The sequence below is a fragment of the Macaca mulatta genome, chromosome 6 (genome assembly GCF_049350105.2).
Source record: "Macaca mulatta isolate MMU2019108-1 chromosome 6, T2T-MMU8v2.0, whole genome shotgun sequence".
Taxonomy (NCBI): domain Eukaryota; kingdom Metazoa; phylum Chordata; class Mammalia; order Primates; family Cercopithecidae; genus Macaca; species Macaca mulatta.
Genome location: NC_133411.1, coordinates 103,218,043 through 103,234,455, shown reverse-complemented (window position 1 = coordinate 103,234,455; position 16,413 = coordinate 103,218,043). Strand labels below are relative to the sequence as shown.

At 41.1% G+C, this 16,413-nt stretch overlaps 1 protein-coding gene across 2 annotated transcripts in view; it reads right to left on the bottom strand.

Annotated features, from left to right (window-relative positions):
• ERAP2 (endoplasmic reticulum aminopeptidase 2) overlaps nucleotides 1-5,145 on the bottom strand; it is a 59,950-nt gene extending 54,805 nt beyond the window's left edge. For both annotated transcript variants that reach the window (XM_015140480.3, XM_001095247.5), the window contains exons 1-2: nucleotides 4,404-5,145; nucleotides 677-1,361 (exon numbers count right to left, since the gene is read on the bottom strand). In XM_015140480.3, coding sequence (XP_014995966.3) covers nucleotides 677-1,209 — 533 coding nt within the window. In that variant the 5' untranslated portion in view covers nucleotides 1,210-1,361; nucleotides 4,404-5,145. The remainder of the gene's footprint in view (nucleotides 1-676; nucleotides 1,362-4,403) is intronic.
• Between the last annotated feature and the right edge of the window lie 11,268 nt (nucleotides 5,146-16,413).

Below are 16,413 nucleotides of genomic sequence, written 5' to 3'. Positions count from 1 at the left end.
TAGTCTCAATCCTCAGTCACATTTTCTACCTCTTTTGCACCCTGTTTTATTTCATTCATAACACTGGCTCCTTACCTTGCCAGTTTTATTTATTTTCTTGCCCTGGTTGTCTGTTCCATCAGATCCCACCATGATACATTCAGTGCCTAGTGCAGTGCCTGGCACATAGTTTGTGCTCAATGAATGTGACTTGATCAAATAGACTATATTTCTCCATTTTCCAAACAAACTTGTTCCTTATTTCTGCCTATTCTATATGAGTCATGGTGTTACCTAGGCAATGTATACTCTGTCACTTCCTCTCTCCCAACCCCAATCTCACTTACATTTCCTTCTGGTCCCAGATGAAGACTCGCTTCCTTTGAGAAACATTCCCTATTGCAGCCCTCTCTGCACTGACCATCTCTTTCCCTAGCACATAAGCATATCCATCATATTAGTCATATACTGTACTCTCCTCCTAGTTATTCACCCTCCAGCTGTTTATGCCTCTGTGTCCTGTCTTCCATCTCTACTGTGGTTTCCTTAAGGAATGGTAGAGCTTTTCCTTCTTCTGGGTTCCCCATAGTTTACTGGATTTCTCATAAATGGCTGCTGAAGTCTGCTCCTGGCAAAGAGATTTAACTCATGAGGAAATTATCACAAGAGAATGTAAATTACCTGAGCAAGTTCTTACCTTGTTTCACCACCAAGAGTTCTGTATGTGCTTTTATAAAACCCTTCAAAGCCATCAGCTAACTTGGCTTGGAAGTCAATAGCCACATAGTATTTCAGGTGAGGCGTAAGTTTCTCTGGAACCAGCAGTGCAATTTGTTGATGAGCAGGATAACTCAAAACTTTTAGCTCTTTTCCTGATTTCATGTATCTTGAATCTTCCTCTGACTGAAGAGTGGCATTTGTGATTTCAAGATCTTTGCTGTGCAAGATGATAAACTGGGTAGCATTGCTGACCAAGACCTCGATCTTCTCAGATGCAACAAAGTCCAGAGAGGTGAGATTGGGGTGGACAAAGAGGTCATAATGGAGGGGAATGACCACGTTGGGGAGTCTTAGCTCCTGCCAAGGAAATGGTTCCCCATTGGAGGCTACTGGGAAAGCCCCAGGATCCTCAGTGAAGTAATGACTAGATGGCACTGAGAATTGAGAACAAACGCATATTTGGAGCAAGATGGCTGCTAAGCAGTAAAATCCTGTGTGAATATTAAACATTGGTTTTCTGTGTGAATTGCAGAAGAATGGAACATGAAATCTATTCTCTAGAAGACAAGTTCCAGGCTAATCTCGTAGTTCTTCATAGCACTGCACTGGCTCCTGTTCTGTCACACGGGGTCTGGACAATATTTTCAATACATGAATTTAATCTAGAAGAAAAAAAAACACACTTATAACATGAAGAAAAAGATTTCAATTTACAAATAAAATCTTAAACATGTAAAAAAGTATGTGTGAGTAAGGGAAAATCTGCTTTCTGTCTGAATTATGCCAAGTATCCATAAAATAAAGCAGAAATTAAGCTGTTAACTGGTTATTACAAATAAAAACCCTTTAGGATTCCCCCAAAAAATCCTACCTTAAAATTGAATGTAATGAATTTCTTCTGAATTCTTGTGCAATGAGCAGAAGGCAGGTGTGTAAATTCATTGCATGTTGAATGTTTTTAACATTTGTTTATATTTTAAATTTTTGTTTATTTATTTATGTTTTAGACAGGGTCTTGCTCTGTTGCCCAGGTGGGAGTAGAGTGTGCAATCATGATCACAGCTCACCATGGCCTCAACTTCCTGGGCTCAAGTGATCCTCCCACCTCAGCCTCCAGAGTAGCTGGGACTACAGACACACACTGCCACACCTGGTTACTTTTTTTGTAGAGAGAGGTGTCTCCCTGTGTTACCCAGGCTGGTCTCGAACTCCTGAACTCAAGCAATCCTCCCCACTTAGCCTCCCAAAGTGTTGGGATTATAGGCGTGAGCCACTGTGACCAACTTATTTTATTTATTTTTTTTAATTTATGTTTTTGCAATGGAGTCTCTCTCTGTTGTCCAGGCTGGAGTACAGTGGCGCTATCTCAGTTCACTGCAACCTCTGACTCCTGGGTTCAAGTGGTTCTTCTGCCTCAGCCTCTTGAGTAACTGGGATTACAGTTATGTGCTGCCACGCCCAGCTAATTTTTGTATTTTTAGTAGAGACAGGGTTTCACCATATTGGCCTGGCTGGTCTCGAACTCCTGATCTCAGGTGATCCACTTGCCTCGGCTTCCCAAAGTGCTGGGATTATAGGTGTGAGCCACTGCGCCCAGTCATATTTTATTTTTTTTAAAAGACAATGTCTCACTATGTTGGCGAGGCTGGCCTCAAATTCCTGGGGTCAAGCAATCCTGATGCCTCAGCCTCCCAAGTAGCTGGAGCCACAGGCACATGTGTAATTTTAAGAGTATGCCTGAAAGTAAACTGTGCAAGATATCTCTATTTTGTCTTCATAAGTCACAAAGAATATTCTGTATATAATCTATATTCTTTGGATACCAGATATTATTATTACTTCTACTAATGGCATTGAACTTCAACTCTTTCGATAACATTATCTGAATGGCCTCATTTTATGGCTACTGGTGTAAAGGTTGCTGGTCAAGGTAGGTGTTTATCCTCAGTTTATTTTCAATATGTCAAAAGCCATTGAAATAAATTTTGAGTTTATAATATTCTCACATAATTTTTTAAAGGTTTAGTTCTTTTCCTTTACACTACTTTTGAAAGCACAATTAAATCAAACTGAATTTACTACCTTTGTAAATAGAACTAAGTTTCTTACTCTTCGAAGGGTAAAGCTATAACACATATAAAATTAGGATGACCAGCATAGTTAATTTAGGAGAATCAATTCTTACTCTCACCCTGCCACCTGCCTCTACTTACCTCCTTACTGCTCCAACTGAAACCATGAAGGTTTTCTCTGCTGCTGCTTCTTTTTATAATCCTTAACAAGTTTTGCAGTATTAATTATCCAGATAATTACTTCAATTTTTCAATTTGCAATACTAATGCAGATAACAGGTATTATTAAAGGAACACAAATAAAATAATATTAAATAAAGATACTTCTCCCTCCTTTTGAAAAACAAGCATTAAATTACTGCTACAAATCTCAATGTTCCAAGAACCTCTGATAAGTACACTCATAATTGGTCTATTAACTTGAGTTTTGGAGGGTTTAAAAAAAATGGAATGACTTATTAGGTGGGTCTGAGGCTTTGGAATCAGACCGGATTCCAATACTAAGTCCACCAACCTCACCTGTGTCATCATGGGCAAAGTTTCTGACTTTTTGAGCTTCATTGATCTCACCCATAAAACAGTGTAATAATCATGTCTTCCTCATGCTGCTATGATTAAATGAAATAATTCATGTGAAGAAGTTGGCACAGCAGAGCATGGAGCATATAGGAAGCAAGTAATGAGTGTTGGATAGGAAATTATTATTGGGATTATAACTTGCATTCAGTGACCAAAATGAAGGAGTAGCTCTGCCCCCACTTGTAGCAGACACTCCCAGAGATGTACTTGATTGATAAAAGTAGAGAGAAAAGCTTTACTCACACAGTCTTTAACTTTAGAACTAGTAAGGGTTTTAAAGACCAGCTAGTACAAGTCCTTAGTATTCAGATAAAGAAACAGGACCAGACACAGTGACTCAGGTCTGTAATCCCAGCATTTTGGGAGGCCGAGGTGGGCAGATCACCTGAGGTCAGGTATTCGAGACCAACCTCACCAACATGGTGAAATCCTGTCTCTACTAAAAATACAGCAATTAGCCGGACATGGTGGCACATGTCTGTAGTCTCAGCTACTCAGGAGGCTGAGGCACGAGAATCGCTTGAACCTGGGAGGTGGAGGTTGCAGTAAGCTGAATCGTGCTGCTGCACTCTAGCCTCGGCGACAGAGCGAGGCTCTGTCTCAAAATAAATAAATAAATACATAAATTAAATAAACAGGTAAAGAAACAGGATGGTGACTTCTCAAAATCCACACAGGAAGTTTGAAGCAGAATCAGGACTAAAACACAGCTCTTTGACCTCTAGCTTTCTATTATACTGCACTGTACCTTAAATAGCAATGCAGTGAACAAAACATCCTGGGATTGAAGAGGCAAGAATTATCACAAATGTTTAGAAAAGACAAAAAGATCTCTGAAAGAGAGTGAGTCAGTGCAGCAGAGTCTTAGATCAAGTCCCACCCTCGACTGCATACACTTTCTAATACAGCCATGCCCAATTCACCCCGGTCCTCCAGAATGTTGCCTTAGATTACAAAACCTTCTCAACACAGCAGTTCTATACCTTCAGTTCATTATTCTCATTGAAAAATTCTAATTTTAAGACAAACCCAAGAGAAATGTTGATACATTACCTTAAGTCATGCTGCTGCAGATTTGACTGAAGGAGAATTTATTTTTGCTTTCACTTTCTGTTATAAGATTCAGAACTTTGCACGCTTCCTGAGTACAGTGCTAGCTGGTTCATTATCACGCAGGTGTGAATGGAGCTTAGGATCCAAGCTTTATTCCAAAAAGGATAAGAAACTTTTTGCAGAATGCACTAATAAGTGGCTTTGGAGTATAAGCCAAACCATGGAAAGAAAGGATTGCCAGTGGCTGCCACTTCTGCTGTTATCGCCTCCGTTCCCGTATCCCCAGGGTAAAGCCTTCAGAACATACTTCATGTTTTTTAGTGCCAAGTTGCCTTAGGAATTGATCTTGAACTTCTCCTTGTGCTGCGTCCTCAGTGCTATGAAATCTGACTTCTGCCCATGCACCCGACAAATGTAACTAACTCCAAGCGTACCAAACACCTCCCAGGCAACTTCTGTGGTCTTTATCAGAGGTGATTATTCTCAATTTTTCCAGTCTGTAACCTCCCTGTCTCCTTGGGTACGAGGGGACTGTATCTCACCCTCATCTCTTTGATCTCTCTTTATCTGCCTGTTTGAGTTGGGCTTCTACTTCCTCTTTGCTCTGAATATAGACCTTCCACAAAGATGAAACCTCTGGACTTTGCTCTGCCCTCTCTTTATCCTTTCCAGTACCCAGATTTAGCATTTATCCCCATTCATCCCACATTGCTCCCATTGTGATCCCTCCTCCAAGGGTTCTGCTGCTGTAATTCCAACAGGCCGATGGACTGACATTACGTGGATGTCTAACCCTAACCTGAACCAGAACCCTAACAACTCAAACAGTGTTTTCTTTCCCCAGATTAACACCCTTTGCTTGAGCTTTATATGCTTCCAGCCTTCTTCCATTATCTGAGATTGAACCATATAGTTAGTTATTTTGATTCTGTCCCTCTCCAATTTGTTACCAAAGCCTGTGGATTTTTCCTTTTCCTTTTTTTTTTTTTTTTTTTTGAGATAGGGTCTCACTGTCACCCAGGCTGGAGTGCAGTAGTGCCATCCCAGCTCACTGCAGCCTCGAATTCCTCAGCTCAAATGATCCTCCCACCTCAGCCTCCCAAGTAGCTAGGGCTACAGGCATCCACCACTACACCCAGCTAATTTATTATTATTATTATTTTTATAGATGAGGTCTTCCTAGGTTGCTCAGGCTGGTCTCAAATTCCTAGGCTCAAGTGATCCTTCTGCCTCAGCCTCCCAAAGGGTTGGGATTACAGTCATGAGCCACCACAACTGGCCCTTTTGAATCATTTTCAATCTCGTTCTATCCAATTAAGAAAAACTCCCACTGCTTATTAAAGTAGTCCAGGTCCTCATCCTTCCTCACAATGGCCTTCGCCCATATCTTCCCAGCTTCGCAAGCTCAGCTTCTTGCAGTTTACTTGTACAATGCCACCAGATTAATCCTTTCAACTACTGCTTGACCATGCCTCCCCCACTGCTCAAGATCTTTCCTTGATTTCCCCATTTACAGAGGGGCAAGTCCTAGAGTGGGAACCATGGTGGCCGACTGGCAGCGTATATGCCAGCCTATAGTTGTTTTGTTTGAATCACAGTCTATTAAAAGGCAATATATCCATACGAGTTCTATTGTTGAGTGAAATATAGCAAGCTTAGCCCTTATTGTGTTGCAGACGCTCTTCAGAGACTTGTATCATGTGCCTTGTCCTGCTGTGGTTTGTGTTTGCAACCTATGTTTGGCCCAACAGCACATGTTGCCATGATTAGATCCTAGTTAAGTCTCAAGCTTTAATTTTTCCCCATTTCTACATTTTATTATCTCAACCTGAATGAACAAGTCGATAATGTAGAAGGGGCAGAAAGCAAGGCAGTTACCTACACCTAAGGCCCGAGGCATAAGACTGAATGGGGTCCCTCAGAGCTGCATTTCACGTAGTGAGAGGGACACCACAGGAAGGGGGATGGCTGGAAACCAGTGAGTGGGAAAAAGAAGGGGACAAAGAGGACAAAGAAGAGGAGGCCCCAAGGGCTTATCTACGGACTCTAACTCTACAGGGTGTGGGGGCAAGTAGAAGAGGTATAGGAGGCTGGGAGTATTTCTGTGATATTCCTTGTCACAGGATCCAGCCTAGCTGTGGGTATGTGGGCGAGTGCATGTGTGTTTTCAGAGCTCTCTCCTGCCCACTGGAACAGAAGTGGTGGTGGAGAATGAAGAAACAGGCTATGGAATTGAGATGCAGAATCCTAGAAGTGAAAATTGAGCAGGATTCAAGTACTTTGCAGCTTATTTAAAAGAGTTTCTCAGCAAAATGGGCTCCTAACTTTTCTTTGCTTTGCTTTGCTTTCTTTCTTCCTTTCTTTCTTTTCTTGTTTCTTCTTTTCTTTTCTTTGGGATAAGCTTTGGGAGGTTTGTGGCTTAGGGAATTCATGTCTCAGTTTTCCATTTCATCCTGGTCTCTGAATTGTCTCTTACTCAGAGAGACCCTCCTTGTTGGCTCTAAGGCAGTACCACCCCTCTCTAAATCCACCCTGCCACCACCGAGGCCTATCCCGTCAGCCTGCTTTATGTTTCTTCTTAGCATTGGTCAGTTCCTGATACTTCGTTATATAGTTGTTTGTTTGTTTTCTTGTCTCCTCACTAGAACATAAGCTTTTTGCAGGTAGCAAGTCTGCCCTCTAACTGCCGAGTGCCCAGTCTAGAGCAGAGCCTGCCATGTAAGAGACCCTCAACAAATGTTAGCTGAGTGGATGAATGCATTTTCAGTGTTTTAGTTTTAGTTTTTGTTTTTTGTTTTTCCTAGATTGCCCAACAGGTTGCTTCATGCTTCAGGCACATCAGGGTACTTTCCACTTCTGGATGAGCCCTGTGTTTCCCCAGCTTTTCTGCACCTGCCTCTCCATTGACCTAGAGTGTCTGTGGAACACTCAGAGTGTCCTCTGTGTAAACCACCTATCACAAGGTAAATGCCAGCCCCAAGAAGCCACTTTGGAAGTAACACGTGCTTCCTTTCCAGTCCCTAACTACAGGTATTTGTTTAGTAGGTCTACTGGCCCTCATCTGAGGCTAACATGTTTGTGTTTTATTTTCTTCCTCAGATTATCAACTTCAGGCTATGGGCCATGCACCAGGATTCCACCTCTTTCTAGCACCTATCAGTGTTGCACGCATCATAGGCCCTCAACAAACAGGTGAGAATGAATGAGTTAAAAGTGAATTTTCCAAAGAGATGAGACTTTATTGTCAAAATATTTTAAAGATTTCACTAATTTGCATGTTTTTTTTTTTTTTTTTTTTGACAAAGTCTCACTCTGTCGCCCAGGCTGGAGCGTGGTGGCACGATCTCTGCTCACTGCAACCTCCGCCTCTTGGGTTCAAGTGATTCTTGTGCCTCAGCCTCCAGAGTAGCTGGGATTACAGGCTCCCACCACCATGACCAGCTAATTTTTGTATTTTTAGTAAAGACAGGGTTTCACCATGTTGGTCAGGCTGGTCTCAAACTCCTGACCTCAGGTAATCCACCCACCTAGGCCTCCCAAAGTGTTGGGATTACAGGCGTGAGCCATCACACCCTGTAGAGAATTTTTATTAAATATATTACATATGTTTCTATCCTCTTAGGGTGTTCTCAACAGATTTAAATCTTAATGACTTCATTTTTTTAAAATTATAAATTGAACCTAGGATAAAGAGAATTGAATCATCTTCTTAAAATAATTCACTTCCTCATCTCCAAATTAGACACATTGATACTTTGCTACAGAGGATTAATGTCAATCTGAGAATCAATTAGGGGAAATATATGAAAGACAATTCATAAATTTTTTGTAAACTTTAAAGTTCTTTACTTCCATCAGTTACTTTTATTCTTATTTTTTTATTTTTTTGGGACAGAGTCTTGCTCTGTTGCCCAGGCTGTAATGCAGTGGCACAATTACAGCTTATTGGAGCCTCAACCTCTTGGGCTCAAGTGATTCTCTTGTTTCAGCCATCCAAGTAGCTGGGTCTACAGATGTGCACCACCACACCTGGCTAATTTTTTTATTTTTTGTAGAGATGGGTTTTCACTATGTTTCCCAGGCTGGTTTTGAACTCCTGAGCTCAAGTGATTCACCTACCTTGGCCTTTCTTCCTTTTTTTTTTTTTTTTTTTTTTTTTTTTTGAGATAGGGTCTCGCTCGGTCGCCCAGGCTGGAGTGCAGTGGCATGATCTTGGCTCACTGCAACCTCTGTCTCCTGGGTTCAAGCGATTCTCCTGGCTCAGTCTCCCTAGTAGCTAGAACTACAGGCACCCACCACTATGTCTGGCTAATTTTTGTATTTTTAGTAGAGACAGGGTTTCGTCATGTTGGTCAGGCTGGTCTCGAACTCCTGACCTCAGGTGATCTGCCAGCTTACAGGAATGAGCCACCATGCCCGGCCCTGCCTTGGCCTTTCAAAATGCTGGAATTACAGGTGAGAGCTACCATGCCCAGCCTACTTTTATTATAATAACATCTTATGTTATATTGTGATACAGTGCTGTTCTTGTGGCAAACGAGATGTAATAAATGACCCCATGTTGCTATGTCTTTTTGAATTCTTGTGAGTACTGTACAAAGTTTATTCCACCTCCTCCATTATTATCCAATTTGTATTTACCTTCTATTGGCACCTTCAGTTATCCCTAACCACCATCCTAAACCTCTCTCAGAATTGTTTCTTTCGGTATACTGCAAACTGAAAAATCAACAAACAAAGGTAGTTGAACATTATTTCAGGTACTCAGATGCCTTAAAATTTACTTCCTGGCCTGGTGCGGTGGCTCATACCTGTAATTCCAGCACTTTGGGAGGCCGAGGCAGGCAGATCGCGAGGTTAGGAGATCGAGACGATCCTACCCAACACGGTAAAACCCCATCTCTACTAAAAATACAAAAAATTAGCCAGGTGTGATGGCGTGCGTCTCTAGCCCCAGCTACTCAGGAGGCTGAGGCAGGAGAAAAGCTTGAACCCGGGAGGCAGAGGTTGCAGTGAGCAGAGATCATGCCACTGCACTCCAGCCTGGGCAACAGAGCGAGACTCTGCGTAAAACAAACAAGCAAAAAATTACTTCCTAATTTTGTCTGTGTTGCCAGTGAAGAGATACAGAATGAATAAAATGACAAATGGCGTCCTGACAAACAAAACCGTATTGAATCTCCTTCTCCCTTTTTGCTAATGTGGCTGTTGAACTTCTTCCTCTTAATAGAGTCACAGCTTGGCCTTGGTCAGTGTTAGATGCTTGTCACTCTCAAGCCAACTTATAGTTTAAAAAATAGCTTCTTTTTCTCTGACTTCCATTTTATTTTTCAAAAGGGTCTCTATAAATCTATTAAAAATACTTCTAAGAATTATTGTTATGCCTATGTTCATTTTCAGACAAAATAGAGACAGTCTATACTATGGGCTTACAATTTTTAATTTAAAGAAAATCAGTGAAAGTTTATGTTAGTATAAAGACCTGTTAGTATAAAGGCCTTATGCAAGATATGAGAAATGGGGGTAAGGAGGGGAAATTCACCTAGTAAATGCAATCTGTAGCTTCTTTTAAGCTCATTCAGTTGCAACAGAAAATTAAAACATGTATTCTCAGAATTTTAAATCAGTAACTGACAGGAAGACAGTTTTTAAAAAATGGTTACCTTTTGCAATGCCTTCTACAAAGCACTTACTGAAAACAAAAACAGAAAAATGCAACCATAAAAATCTGATGTTGTTAAAGTAGAACCGAATATTAGACAAACTTGACATTGAACAACTGCTATTTTACCACATTTAAAATTTTTATTTAGTGGCCAAATGAAAAATGCTGGTGCCTCTGTTATTTTCTTTCCAATTAAAGATTATTTAAATAACTGATGACGCATTCTCAAACAGGAAAAATGATGGCAAAATAAACCAGGGTGATTCTGAGCTTGTTAAATATTTTGAAAGTAAATTTGTATGCTTTCAACCAACCGATTAAAACCAACTGATTAAACCAAATCAGTAATGTTTTGGCTTCCCCCCTACTTAAATATTTGACTGAAAGATCTATAAAAACTTTCGCTTCTGGCCAAGATGGAGTAGGGGCTCTGATTTATTCTCCTGCTTAAAACAACCAAAAAAAAAAAAAATGATGGACAAAAGACCGTTTACAAGACAATGAGTATCAGGCAACCCAAGACAGCGATCCCTGGAGAGAAGGAAACAAATAGGCAAGCTCTGTGATTTTCCCAGCTTTCTGCCTTGAGAGAGGTTCCAGGCTGCTTTGCAGGGATACAGAATTAAGGCAGAGCCCAGCAGATTCTTTGAGTTGAGGAGATGGAGATGAGAGTCTGGGAGCACAAAGAAACCAGAGTTCATAGGATGAATACCAAAGAGGAGAGAGCTGCGGAAAGAGATGATCGGTGTGTGGGAGTTCAGGCTTTGGAAACCTGCTGAGGGTTTTCCTGGAGTATTCTGCCGATCAATGATCAATATGCACATGAGCGGAAAATAAACGTTGCCAGAAACTGAACCACTGAAAAGGGTTAGTGGAAACAAAGTCTGGTGCTTGCACAGAGACAGAAATAGTGCTTTTGCCTACCCATCAAACTGGAAAACCTCAAGATGAATGGGCCAATGGGTAGAGTATGCTAAAGTGTCTTGCCTCAGTGGTGGGGAGCAGATAAGTCTCTGCTTTGGTCCTGCCTAACAAATCTTAAAAGCAGGATCCAAAAGGATGAAACTTCTCAAGTAACTTACCTGTGTTCCAGCACAAAGCTTAATAGCATTTATAGTAATAAAAGAAAAATCCACCACCCGACTAGGTAAAAATATCTAGATTACTAGGTATTTAGGTAAAAATACCTAAAAAAATTTAGATTACTAAATCTAAATTACTAAATCTAATTTGAATGCTTGAATAACTATGCATTAAGCAATTATGGGTGGGGATTTTTGAACCAACTGGGTTTATTAACTCACTACAGCAAGGGAAAACACCCTGGGGAGCCCTGGGGCATCTCAGAAACAGTGTCAGAAAGGAGTTATTATGGGATGTTATAGGTGATTTGCATGAGAGTTTCATGGTGGAGGGCTTTGGTTTGGTTTAAATGTTCTAAGAAAGTGGGAGTGATTCTATGATTTCATATCTTACTAAGAGATTAGACTAAGGCTAAGGCTGAAACTGGGGAAGAAACAGCAGTCATTCACATTAGCCAGGATTTGAAGACGTCTGGTCGTTTTTGTGGTTTGGATAAGGTTCATGTTTGCCTATGTTCAGACATGATTATGGAGTTGGCTTGTGTTTGTCTTGATCCATCAGAGTCACAAGAGTGGTTGTGTCTGATGTTCATATTCCATGAAATTGTTTGTGTTCAACAGGAGAATACTGAGGTCTGGCTGTGAGTGCCAGGTCAGCTACTGGCTATCAGGGACTGCCTTTCTCATTACTCTAAGCAGCTCTCAGATTTTGCACCCCCTGCTCCTACTATCAAAAGCTTAGTCTGCCCCTCAGTTTCCTCTTCCAAATCTGCAAATGCCCCTGGGGCATTTCTGGAATCCCTGGTTCACCTCTTTGGGTTTCCATCTTTTCCAGAATCTTAGCTTAGTAATTTTTCACTGTCTTTTTAGACTTTTATGCTTTAAAGATCTTCTTCCATTTTGTCAGTGTTTACAATTGTCTTCAGTGGCAGGGTTGGTCCAATTACATACTGTGCCATTACAGCAAGAGGCAGCGCCCTCCCCTATCCCTGTCCCACTTATAGATTTCCCTCAGCCTCCAAAAATGGTTTTCTGGACCTTTTGCCTGGGCACCCATCCTCTTATCTGAACCATTTAAATCTGGATAGATGTCTGATCACCTTACAATAGCTCCACAGTCTTCATGGTCAGATTATTGAGGAGTTTTCGCTAGACTTATGTTTAGCCTTCCCTACTTCAATACTCTTTGCCTTCTTCAGCTGTCTTCCTAACTCTCCAGAGCCATTTGACAATATTTTTGACATTCAAATATAGCAAAAAACTTCAAACCCTTTGTTCCAGACAGATTGCTCCTTCTACCATCCTTTTCTATAAAAATCCTGAATCTACCTGTTATTTTCTAATAAATCTGTAAACTAAATAAATGTGAGTGGGCTCATGGTTGTACTTTGGAAATATGTTGAGTAAGCTAATTCTCAACTTTCATCCAGGAGTAAATAGAGTCTTCTTCTTTTCATGAATGTCCTGTGTTTGTGCCTCTCTGAAGCCAACACTTGGTATAAAACTAGTCAGTGGAGGGTAGAGGGTGATGGGTACATACTTTTAAATAAGCAGTTATCAACTAGAGAAGTTATGGATTACAGCCTTCAGGCCATGATGTACACTTTACCACTTAGCTTTCTGAATTTTATTGATTGATAAGACTGGTCACTCTGTCTTCAGAGCAAAGTACTCTGTGTGACCCTAGCTATGCATTTTAAATTACAATCAGTGTCATCTAGTAGCCAACCAACAAGTTCTCTTGAGCAAAGAAAGCAAAAGCAGCAGGAGCTTCATCTAGTGGTAACAAGTGTAACTGCAGAGAATCCTGTGTTGTAGAGCTAACACTTGGTGCAAATACACATCTTGTGGCAAATCACACAATCCAAAAAGCAATGGCGTATGTTCTGTGAATACACAACGAAGATAATCAGATTTATAGGTAGATTTGGATTTCCAATAGATGACGTTGAGGACTGGGGGTCAGAATTTTTATGATACCATTACTAAATCTAATTTGAATGCTTGAATAACTATGCATTAGTATAGCCTAGGGCAGTGATTCTCAGATTATGTCCTGCCCCCTCCAGCAGCATCAGCAGCACTCTGAACATTTGTTAGAAATGCAAATTCTCAGGGTTTCCCAAATGGTATTAATTGGAAACTCAGGGTGGCATCTAGAAATCTGTATTTTAACAAACTCTCCAAATGGTTCTGATACAAACTAAAATTTGAGAACCATTAGCCTAGGGTTAGAAGTTCAGGATCTTAAATAAAACATTCTCTCTTTATATCCCAGCTCAATTTCTGAATGGCTGGGTGGCCTTGGGCAAGACACTTTTTCTCTAAGTTTTAAGTTCCTCATTTATCAAATGTTGTGAAAATAGCACAAACTTCATAGGGCTGTTGTGAGAATGAAAAGAGATATATCCATGTCGCCTTAGTCAAAGTTCCCCACAAAAGACAGCATAAGGCAAAGTTTAGGTATTAATGCTCTAATGAAGGGGTGGTAGGTTGTATTTCCAAGGATGGCCACACTGATAGACAGCCCGTCCCACTTGCTCTTGTTAGTGAGGTCTCTGTTTCCTTCCCTTGAATCTAGGTAGATTTTTGTAACTGCCTTCAATAATATGCAGCAGGTCATAGAAGGGAGGTGGCATCTGTGGATGTGGAGTGCTGGGCTGACTTTTAAGAGAGAACTGATTGTATACCTCTCTTTCCAATCTTGGGTTCAGTGACTTCAAGTTGGTAGCCTGAGAACAATTTTGTTTTTTGTTTTTGTTTTGTTTTGTTTTGTTTTGGAGATGGAATCTTGCTCTGTCACCCAGGCTGGAGTGCAGTGGTGCGGTCTCAGCTCAGTGCAACCTCTGCCTCCTGGGCTCAAGCAATTCTCCCTGCCTCAGCCTCCCAAGTAGCTAGGATTACAGGCACTTGCCACCACACCTGGCTCATTTTTGTATTTGTAGTAGAGACAGGGTTTCGCCATGTTAGCCTTGAACGCCTGACCTCAGGTAATCTGCCCATTTCAGCCTCCCAAAGTGCTGGGATACAGGCATGAGCCACTGCGCCCAGCCCACATAGAGTATTAAAGCAGCTAAATAAACAAATTACACAAAGCAGGACCTTTTTCCCACCATGAGAGCTGGTTGTTAAATATTTCTTGGAACTACTACTTCCCTTTGATTCTGTCTCTCTCTGCTGGTCCTTGGGCCCTGCCATGAGGCTACGAGGAAGCTCAGGCCCATAAGGAAAGATCACTTATTGGCATTCTGGCAGATGCTTCCAGCTAGGTGCTTTCCGGTGACAGCCAACATCCAATACCAGGCAAGTGAGTGAGTGAGTGAGTTTCAAATCATCCCAACGCCACCCTTCAAGAATTCCACCTAAGACTCTAACATTTTGAAGCAGAGAAGAGTCATCCTAGCTATGACCTGTCTGAATTCTTGACCTATAAAAACTGTGACAAATAATAAATAATTATTGTTGCTTTAAGTCACTAAGTTTTGTGTTAATTTGTTGTGCAACCATAACTAAAGCATGCAGTATAATCTCAGGGAGAAGCCCGACACGGTGGTTCATGCCTGTAACCCTAACACTTTGGGAGGCCAAGGCAGGGGGACTGCCTCAGCTCAGGAGTTCGAGACCGCCCTGGACAACATGATGAAACCTTGTCTCTACCAAAAATCCAAAAATTAGCCGGGCATGGTGCTGGGCGCCTATAATCCCAGCTACTCAGGAGGCTGAAGCAGGAGAATCACTTGAACCTGGGAGGTGGAGGTTGCAGTGAGCCAAGCTTGTACCACTGCACTCCAGCCTGGGCTACACAGGGAGACTCTGTCAAAAAAAAAAAAAAAAAAAATCTCGGGGAGGTAATGGAGGGAAAAAGGAAAGTGAGGCAGGCAGGTAAGGAGGGAAACAAACACAAAGCTAGGTACTGATGATCTGGTCACTCATCAAGGAAACGTAGCTGGTTGCTTGGTCTTGTGGGACATCCCCTAAGAGGCTGTATGGAACTCCTGGCTTCAGAATGGTTTATTTATAGGGTAAAAGGTAGACAAATTATCTGCTGGCTGCTTCTGCTGTCTGTCAATAGCACATCAACTCCTCAGCACTTCCAGCTTGTGTCAGCAGGTCCCTCCCGGTGGCTGACCAGCCTCTAGGCTGGCTAGTGTGCATGTACCAGGTCTCTCCTAGAAGGTGCTTTGTGATGTCTCCCAAGTTTCTTGTGGCTGCAATGGCAGGAACTATGGCTTTATAGCTGCAGGAATGACATTGGCTATTACTAAGGCAACTCCACCCAGAAAAGCAACTCAGGCCCTGGGGCAGAGCTGGGATGGCATATCAACTGGGTTGGGTATACATGTTAAATAGACATCCTTAATGAATGTTGGTTATAATTATCACTATTAGTACTATATGTTACAAACACTGATGTTTGTCCATTTGTTTTCCACACAGGTGTGTTTTTGTTACTAAAATTGATGTGAGTATTGAAAAACATAGAGATTAGCCTAGAAGTTGGCTCTTTAAGGCAAGAGTCACAGACCAAAATATGGGATGCATTAAGTATAAACAGCTTGTACACACCTTAATTGCAGAGTTTAGATTACGTTGACACTTAGGAAGGGGAAGAGAACTCAGAAAATGTGATCACTTGACCAAAGGAGAAAGTACAGGCTTGGCAAAATGAGACAATGACGCATAACACTGGAAGTATGAAGCATGTAGATAATACTACTAGGCTTTATACTTGTCTAAACTAATAGCTATATTTCATTTTTAAATGGATCCTTTTGTAAATACATAGAATAGTAAGGTTACAAATAGATGTTACAATTGCTGTAAGTATGTATATTTGGTAGATTGAGTATGAAAAAAGCGATCTTGTATGGTACATACATGCATAGAGTAAAAACACAACTAATTTTTGTCAGTCTGGGTATAATGTCTTTGAGAAAGAAAAGTTCTTGACAAGGCCTGATGAAAGCAACAGCATTTGGAAGACAGTATTGCATCGCTTATGTGGACCTATCTTATTTGCCCATATGTAAATGAAGGCCGTTCATCTATTCCAAAACCCTTATTGAGTATGCTGTGGAACTAGATTAGATGTGCTGTGGTGGGTGGCGGTGGATTTAACGTTAAAGATAAATAAATTATAGAATTCAGTACTGGTATGGCATAATTAAAGCCTAAAGTAAGAAAAAATAAAAAATAGAATAGTTACCATTTTCTTTTGGCAGACTAAAAACATTTGAGGGTTATTTGGAAATTGTATTTATTT